This window comes from Osmerus eperlanus, chromosome 3 (genome assembly GCF_963692335.1).
Source record: "Osmerus eperlanus chromosome 3, fOsmEpe2.1, whole genome shotgun sequence".
NCBI lineage: Eukaryota > Metazoa > Chordata > Actinopteri > Osmeriformes > Osmeridae > Osmerus > Osmerus eperlanus.
Genome location: NC_085020.1, coordinates 21,834,892 through 21,849,183, shown reverse-complemented (window position 1 = coordinate 21,849,183; position 14,292 = coordinate 21,834,892). Strand labels below are relative to the sequence as shown.

The 14,292-nt window shown below is 50.9% G+C and overlaps 1 protein-coding gene across 1 annotated transcript; it reads right to left on the bottom strand.

The window, feature by feature from the left end:
* Nucleotides 1-275: 275 nt before the first annotated feature.
* rapgef4a (Rap guanine nucleotide exchange factor 4a) lies at nt 276-14,289 on the bottom strand. The gene is made up of 23 exons (XM_062457935.1): nt 14,250-14,289; nt 13,905-14,088; nt 13,482-13,566; nt 13,106-13,166; nt 12,755-12,831; nt 12,378-12,524; nt 10,935-11,047; nt 9,346-9,431; nt 7,645-7,723; nt 6,884-7,034; nt 6,048-6,136; nt 5,826-5,856; nt 5,650-5,728; nt 4,943-5,089; nt 4,227-4,324; nt 3,776-3,901; nt 3,103-3,281; nt 2,727-2,817; nt 2,586-2,636; nt 2,264-2,351; nt 1,851-1,915; nt 1,701-1,755; nt 276-1,288 (listed from the first exon to the last, which is right to left on the bottom strand). The coding sequence occupies exons 1-23, from the start codon at nt 14,287-14,289 to the stop codon at nt 1,161-1,163; spliced, it is 2,250 nt and encodes a 749-aa protein (XP_062313919.1). The 3' UTR covers nt 276-1,160.
* Nucleotides 14,290-14,292: the final 3 nt, after the last annotated feature.

Below are 14,292 nucleotides of genomic sequence, written 5' to 3'. Positions count from 1 at the left end.
TGCTGCCAAACTGACATGCAGAAATACTGTAGGTAGCGTAGGACTATTATTTATTAAAAACTATTCTATGGAGATGGGATTTTGTATTTTAAGCAGTAATGTTTAAATATAGTGAATACATTAAATATAGAACATTTCTGTTATAAAAGAACAATGCTTATCAATGTAATTGTACTTGAAAGATATTCTAATCTACTGGGATGCTCATTTGACCAGACAACACACTGAAGTTATGATATCTGTAAAAATATGAAAAATAAGACGCAAATGCATGTAACAGTTTTTTATATTTACAGAATAAACATGGGTAAAAATCTTGCAAATGTTTACTGTGCCTCAACTACTTTAGAAGAGGAAATGTGCTTACAGAGATCAGCCCAACATACTGAAACATCGCATGCCAAGGTCAAAATAAATATGTATTCACTTTACAAACATGTGTAATAAACACCACAAAAGGAAATATTTATAAATATAATCTGATATACAAAACAAAGATACAAAACCACAACTGAAAATCGGGGTTTTACAAGAATTCAAGCGTTACAAGAGTCAGAGAATTTCCCCCAGAGTATCTCAACTTTAAAGCGTTATAATACAATAACCTAATGGCTTTACAAAAGATCACTAGCGACATAGGTTGTCATTTGTGTTGGGGTTGTTAAAAAGTACTTGGATATTTTGAACAGTCGATATTGCTGCTCATTGGTGAAAGCTGAATACACAAATACCAACAGGAGAAACAGACAGAGTTTACATCAGGGAAGAATCACCCCTAGCAACAGCATATGACATGGCACCTACAATACTACATGTGTATGATGAGGAGATCCATAGAGCAGGTATCAGAAGTATAGTGTACGCGTGTCTGTAGGACATGCATGATATAGATCATATGAAGCCGGCATGTTGATGCTGTGGAGTGTGCAGCCTGGCTGACAGCAGGCCTGCCTGCCTGCCTGTCTGTCTGTCTGCTTACCCGTCTGCCTGTCTGGCAGTCTGTCTGTCTGTCTGCCTGTCTGCTTACCCATCTGCCTGTCTGTCTGTCTGTCTGTCTGTCTGTCTGTCTGTCTGTCTGTCTGTCTGTCAGTCTGTCAGTCTGTCAGTCTGTCAGTCTGTCAGTCTGTCAGTCTGCCTGTCTGTCTGTCTGTCTGTCTGTCTCAGGTCCTGCGAGGCTCCAGTATGTGAGACAGCTGAGACAGAGTCCTTTGGTTGTCGATCACATTGAGCTGCCGGACGTATCTCCGGACCTCCGGGTGGTGTTTGCTGGCCTGAGAAGCGTCACCGACTGCGGGAACAGAGAGACCAATCAGAAGACCAATCAGAAGACCAATCAGAAGACCAATCAGAAGACCAATCAGAAGACCAATCAGAAGGAGGACATTACTCATTCTTATTGTTTATTATAGCTGAGATGTGCTTAGTTTGTACAGTGCTTTGCCTGGTAAATAAAGACCAATTTTTGACTCTGACCACCAACATTCTGTAGAACTTTGTACTTCTGATCCTTGATTTTAAAGCGGTACTTTCTATATGCACAATCTTTTATGCCATTTTGGATAAAAGTGTTAAATGAATAAAATGTAAACATGTAAAACATAAGAAGAATAGGAAGGAAAAGATTAAGATGTTTCATCATTTGACCACCCAGGGATCAAAAGATTGTTATGCAACGATAATAAATGGACATGTATACTTACTGAACGATTGGCTCCTGCAGTATCTCACTATCCTTACTGTGTTGGCAATCATGCGCTGAAAAACAAACAACAATTATTAAGTAAGCACACGTTGCCATGACGATCAAAGGCAATCCAGTATCAAAATCCATATCTCATTAAAAGCCTCACCATTTTCTCGTAATTGACTAAACTGTCGATGAACGTTTTGTTGCCCTCGTGTGTGAACGTCATGTCTGGAGAGATAATGACAGTATGTCAATAAGCCATATAACACACCGCTTATATTCAGCATGGATATTCAGAACCCCATGATCTTTACATCTTAATGCATCTCAAATATCCATATTTTCTCGGTCCTTGCATGATAGCCTCAGCCAGTCTTCCTGTGCAAGCCTTGCACGTCATCTTAGACTGACTGACCGCCAAACCCGTTCAGCCAGTATACATCAACAGGTGGGTTGACATGGGCATTCCTCTCCACCAAGCGTGAGGTGAAGGGGGCGAGCGAGCGAGCGAGCGTGCATGTGAGAAAACAAGATGGAGGCTGTGGTCCGTGCGGGGCGATCTGATTGGCCTCTGACCTTTGATCAGCAGAGGCATGAAGGGGATGATGGGCGGCTGCAGCTTGGCCTGGGTCAGACGGTAGGCCCGATGGTTCCTGGACGGGTCCTGTGGAAACAGTCACACTGTTCTGAGATCTCCCAGCTCCGTGTAAAGTGGACACATCACAGTCACGGTCAAGGCGGATGGCTGCTCCATCCATCCGTTCCCTCAGTGACACATGACACCCTGAGAATGTCGAGTTTCAATTCAATATTTGGAAGCGGAGGATCCGGCGCGTTGCGACCAGGGAACCACTCCGGGTTGAGAAGGAGGGAGGTGCCGCCCGTCGCTTCGACTTACCATCAAGCTTTCAAATTCCCCGTAAAACTTCTTGAATTTGCTGGGAAGTTTCTGTCAACACAGATAAAAGGGGGGACTTGAATGCTAACAGACAGATGAAATCTCTATAATCTGGAGCAGGTGCTTCAAATTGACACCCACCTCCCAGGTCTGGTTCAGTCTGCTCACGGCTGGATTGCTCATTCCCATAACGATGGCGAAGAAGGAATTCAGGTTCCTGTACTCCTTACAGCTGAGACAGAAATAGACCAGTGATTTAGCGTTCAGTGACATATGACTATAATAAGCAATGGGAGGCCAGCAATGAAACCTAGCCATCTTCTCATCTCAACTAAATTGCCCAACCTAAATCATGCACTGTATTTAGAAGTGTGAATGCCCTTTCTTGAAAGGCTTCAATGTGCCCGGGTGAGGATTGAGAGTAAGTGTGGGGTGTGACAGGGTGAGGGTTGAGAGTAAGTGTGGGGTGTGAGGGAGGGCTGGAACGCTGTCGCGTCCGGGGGAAACGGCGACTCACTGCGAGGCGATCTTGATGAACTTCTTGAGAAGCTGGACGCGCTTGCTGAGCTGGCCACACAGACACACCTCGGTGATCACCCACATCTGCAGCTCGTTGAAGCGCCGCAGGAACAGGTCCAGGTTGGCCGTGGTCTTCTTGAAGTTCTGCCTCCCGAACGTGTGGTAGATCAACTCATGCTGCAGCACAGAGAACGTGTGGTAGATCAACTCATGCTGCAGCACAGAGAACGTGTGCTAGATCAACTCATGCTGCAGCACAGAGAACGTGTGCTAGATCAACTCATGCTGCAGCACAGAGAACGTGTGCTAGATCAACTCATGCTGCAGCACAGAGAACACAGCTATGAAACTGTTCACAGAGAGTGCACACGCATAACTATACACAGAGTAGCTGTGTATAATGATCATAACAATAATAATAATAAAGTATTCATTAATAGCAGATTATTTCATCCGAAGCGATGTAAAGGAGGAGATTACAAACTGCCACCTCGTAATCTGCAGTCAAATGCTTCACCATGGAGCTAACCTTTTCATTATATACTTTTATCCAAAGCGATGTACAAATAGTGCATATAGAAAGTGCAGCAGAATAATAACTAGCTGCTATCTATCCTGAGGGGAGTATATAGTTGTATAGTGGATCTCATGTCGTCTTGTTGTCATGGTACCTCATGCATGCAGTTGAAGAGCTCCCAGTCGTAGACGGTCATGTGATAGGCCAGATCTTTGGAGCTCATGAGCTCAAAGCTGCCAGTGGTTCCTGTAGACGGCCCCTCCTGCTCCTGTAGGGGGGTCTTGAACAGAGGTCAGAGGTCAGGGTAAATACACACACTGGCATCTTACTTACGTATCAGCCCTGCACAAAACTCTTTTCCCACCAAATAATGCCGAAAATAGGTCTATGTATGGTGTGCATACCTGCTAGCATCAAGCCAGCAACTTCAGATAGTAATGTGAATGAAAATAACTAGCATGTGTGTGGACAGTCTCAGGAACTGCCTAAAGAGATTGACAGCTTGGAGACATGGCCAGGGGGAGTATGTTGGATCAGTCTGAATGCATGTTTTACGCTGGCTGAACTTGTCGGCTAATGTGTTTTTCTTAGAGGTTTCCACGCACCAGTGAGTCAAGTTGATCCCTGAGGCAGACAAACAGACGTCCGTTGATGCTGAGCGTTGAGAAGACAGAAATATCGTTGGGCTTCAGAATGGTTTTATCTGGGGGACCAAAACATCCGACAACTGGGGTCAGGACTTGGCTACGGTGTGTTTTACTGCCTGGTGTTGCCACGACACTCAGTTGTGTTATCAGGTCAGGCCCCAGTCACACTCTACCCCCTGTAGAATCTCTAGCAGACTCTATAAATCCCATCTATACACCTGTGATTTATGAGTTGTGTGATTGCAAACTCCGAAACAAGGTTACAACGCTGATTTATGGATGGTCCTCTGGTGGAGGGAAGGCGTGGGTCAAGCATGGGACACGAGAGGTGAGTTAGTACAGCCTGGCACACACAGTGGAACGTCCCTACAGCAAGTACCAGTCAATGGCACCAACAGGCCAGTGTAGAATCTAATGAGTTGGAGCCAGAACAGCAATATTGCATTTTTGCCTTGTGCTTCCCTCCTGTGTCCCATCGCCCATACATGAACACACACCGCCCGTCCAAAAGACAAAAAGCCTGCAGCAAAGAAGCCAATCGATTCCCAACAAATCAACCGTTGACGAACGAGCGCAATAGCACCCGGGAGCTTTCTGTAAATACAGAGGCAGGGGTGGAAACACTGCGTGGCTTCTCCCGTCTTTGATTAGCGTGTGGGTGTGGTGGTTCTCACCTCCGGCCGAACTGAGGCTGACCAGCAGGAGGTCCTCCGCTGACCCCAGCTTGTCGGCCACGGCGCTGGTGACCTCCCTGACCGAGGCGGCCACGGGAACTCGGATGGTGGTGTAGGTGTGGTCGCTGCAGTAGACCTTGAAGAGGACTGGAGGCAGAGGAGAGGGCACACACAGGGCTGTGAGCTGGCTGGAGGGAGGGAGGGAGGGAGGGGGAGAGAGAGAGAGGGAGGGAGAGAGAGAGAGAGGGTGGGAGGGAGAGGGAGAGAGAGAGAGAGAGAGAGAGAGAGAGAGAGAGAGAGAGAGAGAGAGAGAGAGAGAGAGAGAGAGGGAGGGAGGGAGGGAGGGAGGGAGGGAGGGAGGGAGGGAGGGAGGGAGGGAGGGAGGGAGAGGGAGAGAGAGAGAGAGAGAGAGAGAGGGGGAGAGAGAGGGAGGGAGGGAGGACAGAGAGCAGGACCCAGATCTACGTTTGTTTATCAAGAGTCTCAGCGTATGAGGTCTGATCCAGAATCAGGGCCCAGCCAGCTCTAATACAAATCCACCCAAAAGCAGCTCTGAGCTCTGAGCTGCTTCATGACCAGAGGCCACAGTACTGTACACAGGTGCATGCTGTCTTCCCTAAGACATGCCAGAGCCCTGGAAGCACTGCCAGTGGTCAGGTGTCCACCCCCAGCCAGGTGCAGGGGAATGTGAGCAGCGAGGTACTTACTCTCATCATGACTCCTGATGGGTTGGCGTTTCTGCAGCTTCTCGTCTCCCATGCTGAACTGCCTCAGGAGGACTTTATGCTGCAACAGGACAGATGGTGCTCTGATTCACCAGCAACAAACACAGCGCCGGCGCATGTGAACCCTCTGGGGAGACTGAGCCAGGCTGTTTCCTTACCTTTTTTGGAGAAGATTTGGCATCGTCAAAGCTGGAAGACAAAACGTAGATTAGCGCAAGCTGCCGCCAAGGTAACCAGGTCTTCTCTTTAAAAGTTTTCGCACAAGGCCGGACCGTGCTAGTAAGAACTAACGTGAAGCGGAGCAGGACACGACCTCAACGCTCTCTATCTAACCCACCGAGAACAGCGGGACACACTCCTGACCGCTGACGGGAACGTACTTGTGTTTAACGACCTTCTCCAGCTCCAGAAGCTGGTCCTTCAGGGCGGGCGTCACATGGGCGTCTTCAGTCACAGCAGCCAGGAACTCCTGAGAAACACACTGGGTAGGAAAGCACTCTGGACGAAGCCCTTCCTCCTCACATCACCCGGGGTGTGTTTGTCTGACCAGACTGAGTGTGTATTAGAGACCTGTCATAAGGCGTTTGTGTGTATGTGTTTCTTTGACAGACCAAACTAAGTGTGTGTGTAAATGTGTGTGAATGCCAGTGTGTGTCTGTATATATATGTGTGTGTGACTGTGTGTCTGTATATATATGTGTGTGTGACTGTGTGTATGTGTGTGTGTGTGACTGTGTGTGTGATTATATGTGTGTGTGTGACTGTGTGTATGTTTATGTGTGTGTGTTTATATGTGACTGTGTGTATGTGTGTGTGTGACTGTGTGTATGTTTATGTGTGTGTGTGTGTGTGACTGTGTGTGTGTGTGTGTGTGTGTGTGACTGTGTGTATGTTTATGTGTGTGTGATTATATGTGTGTGTGTGTGTGTGTGACTGTGTGTATGTTTATGTGTGTGTGTTTATATGTGACTGTGTGTATGTGTGTGTGACTGTGTGTGTGTGTGTGTGTATGTTTGTGTGTGTGTGTGTGTGTGTGTGTATGTTTGTGTGTGTGTGTGTGTGTTTATATGTGTGTGTGTGTGTGTGTGTGTGTGTGTGTTTATATGTGTGTGTGTGTGTGTGTGTGTGTGTTTATATGTGTGTGTGTGTGTGTGTGTGTTTATATGTGTGTGTGTGTGTGTGTGTGTGTGTGTGTGTGTGTGTGTGTGGTAGTGACCCCCAGGAAGGCGAGGGAGGGCTCCTCCTCCAGGAGATGATCTCCGTGTACAGAGGCCCAGTGCAGAACCAGCCTGATGACCCGGCGCTTGTTGTTCAGGCTGTAGTCCTGCCTCTCCTGCTCCGAGCCCTGCGACGCCTCCGCATGGTAACTGCAGGGCAGTTAAAGGGACCAAACATCTTTGTGGCAGATGGTTTTGTGGGGGGTTGTGTGTACAGTGTTGTGTGTACAGTGTTGTGGGTACAGTGTTGTGGGTACAGTGTTGTGTGTACAGTGTTGTGTGTACAGTGTTGTGTGTACAGTGTTGTGTGTACAGTCGTGGCCATAAGTTTTGGCAATGACAAATGTTGTGTTTCTCAAAGTTTGCTGGTTCAGTATTTGAGGAAAATGTTTTCACATGTTTCAAATGTTTCTATAGAATACAATAAGGCACATTTCATACTTTTTAAAGCTTTTTGGGGGCAAACATTTTCTATATATGCAAATAGTCCCCTCTTTTACAGCAGTCAATCTGCTCTTAAAATCCAATCAGAATGATTGAGTGATTTCACCTGGCTAGAACTAGTTCACACTTTCCCCTGTGCTGGTGATATGACTTACTGAAATTATGTTAGCAGTCATTTTATGCCAAGGCCCAGCAAGCTTTGCAAACACGAAATGTATGTCGCTCCCAATACTTTTGGCCACGGCTGTACATGTGTGTGTAAGTGTGTACAGTATGTGTGTGTGTGTGTGCGTGCAGGATCAAACTCAAAGGATATTGGGCCATGAGTACGGGACACAGCTGGCTGTTGGGGATGAACACACAGTGCATGAGCACAAAATCATCCAGCGCTGGGTCTGTGGTGGGGAGAGAGGAGGGAGAGAGAGGCAGAGGGTGGATGGGGAGAGAGGAGGGAGAGAGACAGACAGACAGAGGGTGGATGGGGAGAGAGGAGGGAGAGAGAGGCAGAGGGTGGATGGGGAGAGTGGAGGGAGAGAGAGGCAGAGGGTGGATGGGGAGAGAGGAGGGAGAGAGAGGCAGAGGGTGGATGGGGAGAGAGGAGGGAGAGAGAGGAGTGAGAGAGAGAGACAGAGGGTGGATGGGGAGAGAGGAGGGAGAGAGAGGCAGAGGGTGGATGGGGAGAGAGGAGGGAGCGAGAGGCAGAGGGTGGATGGAGAGAGAGGAGGGAGAGAGAGGAGTGAGAGAGAGAGACAGAGGGTGGATGGGGAGAGAGGAGGGAGAGAGAGGCAGAGGGTTGATGGGGAGAGAGGAGGGAGAGAGAGGCAGAGGGTGGATGGGGAGAGAGGAGGGAGCGAGAGGCAGAGGGTGGATGGAGAGAGAGGAGGGAGAGAGAGGAGTGAGAGAGAGAGACAGAGGGTGGATGGGGAGAGAGGAGGGAGAGAGAGGCAGAGGGTGGATGGAGAGAGAGGAGGGAGAGAGAGGAGTGAGAGAGACAGAGGGTGGATGGGGAGAGAGGAGGGAGAGAGAGGCAGAGGGTGGATGGGGAGAGAGGAGGGAGAGAGAGGCAGAGGGTGGATGGGGAGAGAGGAGGGAGAGAGAGGCAGAGGGTGGATGGGGAGAGAGGAGGGAGCGAGAGGCAGAGGGTGGATGGAGAGAGAGGAGGGAGAGAGAGGAGTGAGAGAGAGAGACAGAGGGTGGATGGGGAGAGAGGAGGGAGAGAGAGGCAGAGGGTGGATGGGGAGAGAGGAGGGAGAGAGAGGCAGAGGGTGGATGGGGAGAGAGGTATAAAGAGAGAGGATGAGAGGGTAAGTGAGAGAGACGGATAGAGAGGGCGACATGGGAGAAGAGAGAGAGAGAGAAACACCTGTGATGTGAGCGTCGGAGCAGATGAAAAGATCGCCAGCCCTTATTGGCCTCCAGCCCTCTCCCCAGCCCTCTCCCCAGCCCTCTCCCCAGCCCTCTCCCCAGCCTTCTCCCCAGCCCTCTCCCCAGCCCTCTCCTCAGCCCTCTCCCCAGTCCTCTCCCCAGCCCTCTCCCCAGCCCTCTCCCCAGCCCTTTCCCCAGCCCTCTCCCCAGCCCTCTCCCCAGCCTTCTCCCCAGCCTTCTCCCCAGCCCTCTCCCCAGCCCTCTCCCCAGCCCTCTCCCCAGCCCTCTCCCCAGCCCCAGCCCTCTCCCCAGCCCCAGCCCTCTCCCCAGCCCTCCCTGACCACATATGAGGCCAGATGCCTCAGTCCACCTGTTCACACAACCATGCCTAATCACATCAGCTCTGTGAAGCTGGGCCAGCCACACACACACACACACACACACACACACACACACACACACACACACACACACACACACACACATGAACCAACAGCTCAGCAGCACAGAGCACACTCTACAGAGAGGACAGGAAGGGTGTCTAAACACCCGAGCTCGTCAGGAGTCCGACCCTGAAACTGATCCCAGAGCAGCCTCGATGGAAGAAACCCTTGATGGTTTCGAGGAGCGACGGAGGACAGGACAAACATACCTGACTCTGAGAACTGAGTATCCACACGCATCATCTCGAGGAAGTGCTCCAGAATCTTCTCTGGAGTTCCTGACATCACAGTGTATCTGAAACGAGCACAGGACACTCTTCATTAACGACCACACGGCTATCAAACCTGAGTGGGCTGGGCCACTTGAATGACTTGATAACAACCACAGACACTATCCCAGGGGTCTTGTCCTTGATGAAAGGTAAGGAGGCTGGGTAACGTAGTTCTTCAGAGGGACGGAGGTATTGAAGGAGAAAGAGGAGAAGGAAAGGCGGGAGAAGCAGGGAGGAAGGAGAAGGAGGCAGAGACGGACAGCCACTCTAGTTGGAGAATCAACATGATGCCTCCAGCGTTGGGATTGGCTATAAAAAGCATGAGGAGAACTCTCCCTGTGTGTGTGTGTGTGTGTGTACAGTATGTGTGTGTGTGTGTGTCTGTGCGTGTGTGTGTGTGTGGGAGAGAAAGAGAGAGAGGCAGAGGCAGTCAGTAAGACTGTGACCTGCAGGTGTCCCAGCTCTCCAGGGTCACGACTGTGTCTGTCTGTGCTTGTAGAGGGTGGAGGGGGTATAGTACTTGTAGTGGGTGGAGGTGGAGGTGGAGGGGGTGTAGTACTTGTAGTGGGTGGAGGTGGAGGGGGTGTAGTACTTGTAGTGGGTGGAGGTGGAGGGGGTGTAGTACTTGTAGTGGGTGGAGGAGGAGGTGGAGGGGGTGTAGTACTTGTAGTGGGTGGAGGAGGAGGTGGAGGGGGTGTAGTACTTGTAGTGGGTGGAGGTGGAGGGGGTATAGTACTTGTAGTGGGTGGAGGAGGAGGTGGAGGGGGTGTAGTACTTGTAGTGGGTGGAGGTGGAGGGGGTGTAGTACTTGTAGTGGGTGGAGGAGGAGGTGGAGGGGGTGTAGTACTTGTAGTGGGTGGAGGTGGAGGGGGTGTAGTACTTGTAGTGGGTGGAGGAGGAGGGGTGTAGTACTTGTAGTGGGTGGAGGTGGAGGGGGTGTAGTACTTGTAATGGGTGGAGGAGGAGGGGTGTAGTACTTGTAGTGGGTGCAGGTGGAGGGGGTGTAGTACTTGTAGTGGGTGGAGGTGGAGGGGTGTAGTACTTGTAGTGGGTGGAGGTGGAGGGGTGTAGTACTTGTAGTGGGTGGAGGTGGAGGGGTGTAGTACTTGTAGTGGGTGGAGGTGGAGGGGTGTAGTACTTGTAGTGGGTGGAGGTGGAGGGGTGTAGTACTTGTAGTGGGTGGAGGTGGAGGGGTGTAGTACTTTTCGTGGGTGGAGGTGGAGGGGTGTAGTACTAGTAGTGGGTGGAGGTGGAGGGGGTGTAGTACTTGTAGTGGGTGGAGGTGGAGGGGTGTAGTACTTGTAGTGGGTGGAGGTGGAGGGGTGTAGTACTTGTAGTGGGTGGAGGTGGAGGGGTGTAGTACTTGTAGTGGGTGGAGGTGGAGGGGGTGTAGTACTTGTAGTGGGTGGAGGTGGAGGGGTGTAGTACTTGTAGTGGGTGCAGGTGGAGGGGGTGTAGTACTTGTAGTGGGTGGAGGCGGAGGGGTGTAGTACTTGTAGTGGGTGGAGGTGGAGGGGGTGTAGTACTTGTAGTGGGTGGAGGTGGAGCCCTGGGTGGAGCAGCTGCTGCTGGGGCTCTTCTCCAGGACCAGCACGTCCTGTTCATGCTCCTGCAGACGCACTGTGTTGGCCTCCACGTCCTGTACACACACACACACACACACACACACACAAACATACACACAAGGCAAAACACAGAAACACAAAGGTCAAGTACCCAGAAACCTGTTGCGAGCATCACACTACAGTTTTATCACGACAAACGAAGACATTAGCTCACGTTATCACGCAACTCACTTCCCTCAGAGACCTGGCTACTGTACAGCGCTGGATAACACCAGGCACAGTGGGCCGCAAACACAAGCTCACAGGCAGGACTGTCTGACCCTGGCCTGGCCCGGCTCGCTCACAGGCAGGACCGCATGACATCAGCCTGGTGAGCAGGAGGGATTAGTGCCTCTGTCCCACTGACACGCCCAGGCAGCAGGATCAGCAGTCAGTCTGCCTCCATCCCAGCCTCACACAGCCTCACAGCCTCACACAGCCTCACACAGCCTCACACCCAGCCTCACACAGCCTCCCACCCAGCCTCACACAGCCTCACACAGCCTCACAGCCTCACACAGCCTCACCCAGCCTCATAGCCTCACACAGCCTCATAGCCTCACACAGCCTCACAGCCTCATAGCCTCACACAGCCTCACAGCCTCACACAGCCTCACCCAGCCTCACCCAGACCACAGATTTACCCAGGATGAGGACACCTCAATAAGCCTCATACAGCAGAGCTGTTGCCCTGGATCACACAGATAACCATCAGCCGCTGTCCAGTGTACCCAATCATGCGGGAGCAGGGCCAAATCAGGGCCCAGAGAGGCAGGGCTGAACAATGGCACAAGGATCAAGAAGATTGAGGAAAGAATGCTAAGAGCTGGCCTGGCCCTTTAAAGGCAAGTATACATCCACATAATAACAATGTCGTTCATTGTGCCACAGCGCAGTAGACTTAATACTGTATGTGAGCTGAATGGAAGCGGTATAAGCAGCTCCACATACGTGACTGTAATGATGAACTCTCACCAGCAGAGGGAGACTAAGGCCTTTTTCATTCTTGAATATCACACCTTGTGGATTTGAATTCATCTTGCTGTGTGTGTTCGACCTTTCTCATCTCAGTCGAGTGAGAGTGTGATTGGTGTGGCGTGCGTGTGTTTCTGTGTGAGCGCGCGTGTGTTTCTGTGTGAGTGCATGGGTGTTTCTGTGTGAGCGCGTGGGTGTTTCTGTGTGAGCGCGTGGGTGTTTCTGTGTGAGCGCGTGGGTGTTTCTGTGTGAGCGCGTGGGTGTTTCTGTGTGAGCGCGTGGGTTTTTCTGTGTGAGCGCGTGGGTGTTTCTAGAGAGAAGTGGTATTCGAGAGCGCGTACAACGCTCGGTTCCTCTGGCACACACACACACACACGCACACACACTCACCCTCAGTATCCTGTTGAAGTCCTCCTTATCCACTCTCAGGAAGTGACAGTTATCCTCTCGCAGGACGATGGAGGCTGCGCGGGGCGAGTCGTTGACCAGGGCCAGCTTCCCGAAGTCGTCCCCCTCCCGCAGGCTGCATACCACCCCCTGGGTGCCAGGGAGGAGACAGTGTCACCGACCAGGGCTCGTGCGAGCGTGGCCAATGATACGCTTGAAGCGATCCATTGTCTGAGTTTCGTCCAATTCTACCGTCCGCATCAGCAACTTAATCATCCGTTTTTTTTTGTTGTTGATGTATTACTAAATGAAGTCAGTGGGGAGAAATGAATCGGATCAAATGAATCGTGTCACAGGAAAGCTGGACACGCGTTGTTTACCTTCCCATAGATGACGACGTTAACGGAGCCCTTTAAGATGATGTACCAGGACGTCCCCTCCTCACCCTGGTTAAACACTGGGTGACACGGGGGGACAACATCACTGACTGATCTGTGAACCAGCTGACAACCCCCAAACAAAACAACAACAAAACACCCAGAAAAATCACCCAGGCTATTTATGACTCACAGGAACTGAGACACACAAAGGATTAGGCGCAGTTACAACGTCCTAATCTGGCCTTCTCATTCTCCCAGGGAGTAATGTGTTCATAAAACCATCACCAATGCTGCCTGACTGTGAGAATGTGATGAAGTCAGCTGATGTTCAGCCGTGAAGGCCGTACTCACACACGGTTCCTGCTTTGGCGTGGGACTCGAAGATCAGCACTCCTGCCAGCTCCCTCCTCACCTGGCCAAGAAGAGCGAGACAAACTATTGTTTCGTTTTCTTGCTTTCGCAGACATATTTTTGTCCAAAGCGATGTACAGTACAGCCCAGAGGGACATTTGAGCCTGTGACCTTGCGATTACTCTAACCACCGAGCTATACCCACCCTCCCCCCACCCCTATTACACACAGAACATTCCGGAAACTACAAAAACGAGCAAGAATAATCGATGTATAGTCTTCAGAAACAATACAAAATGCGACCCTATGTAGTTATTAAGTGATGCTACAGTTATCCCAGAGCCAGTACTAGTGTAGTGTTGAGTGGGTCACTCACAGTGGTGGAGAGGTGAGATAAGGCCTTTATATGCAGAAGCTCCTCATAGATGATCTGCAGGTCGTCTGCTGTCCTCTCCCCCGGACTGCAGAAGAAGCAACAGGAACCAGTTCGGCCTCAGTGCAATCACATCAAGATGACTTCAGTCACGCAGTCTATCCTAACATATAGGGAGTCAGGTGGCTGAGCGGTTAGGGAATCGGGCTAGTAATCTGAAGGTTGCCAGTTCGATTCCCGGCCGTGCCAAATGACGTTGTGTCCTTGGGCAAGGCACTTCACCCTACTTGCCTCGGGGGGAATGTCCCTGTAAGTCGCTCTGGATAAGAGCGTCTGCTAAATGACTAAATGTAAATGTTAACATGCCCAGCCTGAGGAATATTCAGACCAGGCCAGCAGAGGGCGATCTTTGGGATCCTTCCTTACAGTTTCCTCAGGATCATCCTCATGTGGGCGTCGGGTCCGATCTGGGAGAGGAGGAGCAGGGTGTCCTGCAGCTCCTCGTCGCTCTCCTTCATCTCCTCCTGGCTGGGCGGGGCCACGCCCTCCTGCTCGTCGTCGAGGAAACGGTAGAACAGGTACTTGTCCTGGAAGTTGAGCTCCTGGTCGACTGCGGTGGGGATTTAGTAAAGGATGGGATGGGATTGGAGCTTGTTCACACACATATACACTCTCAAACACGCATACGCGTTAGAAGACTCCAACACACAGTGTGTGTGCAAACACACTCCGTCTCACCAACACACAGTGTGTGTGCACACTCCATCTCACCGTGGTTGAGCACGCCTTCCTCCAGCAGGACCTGCCACATCCC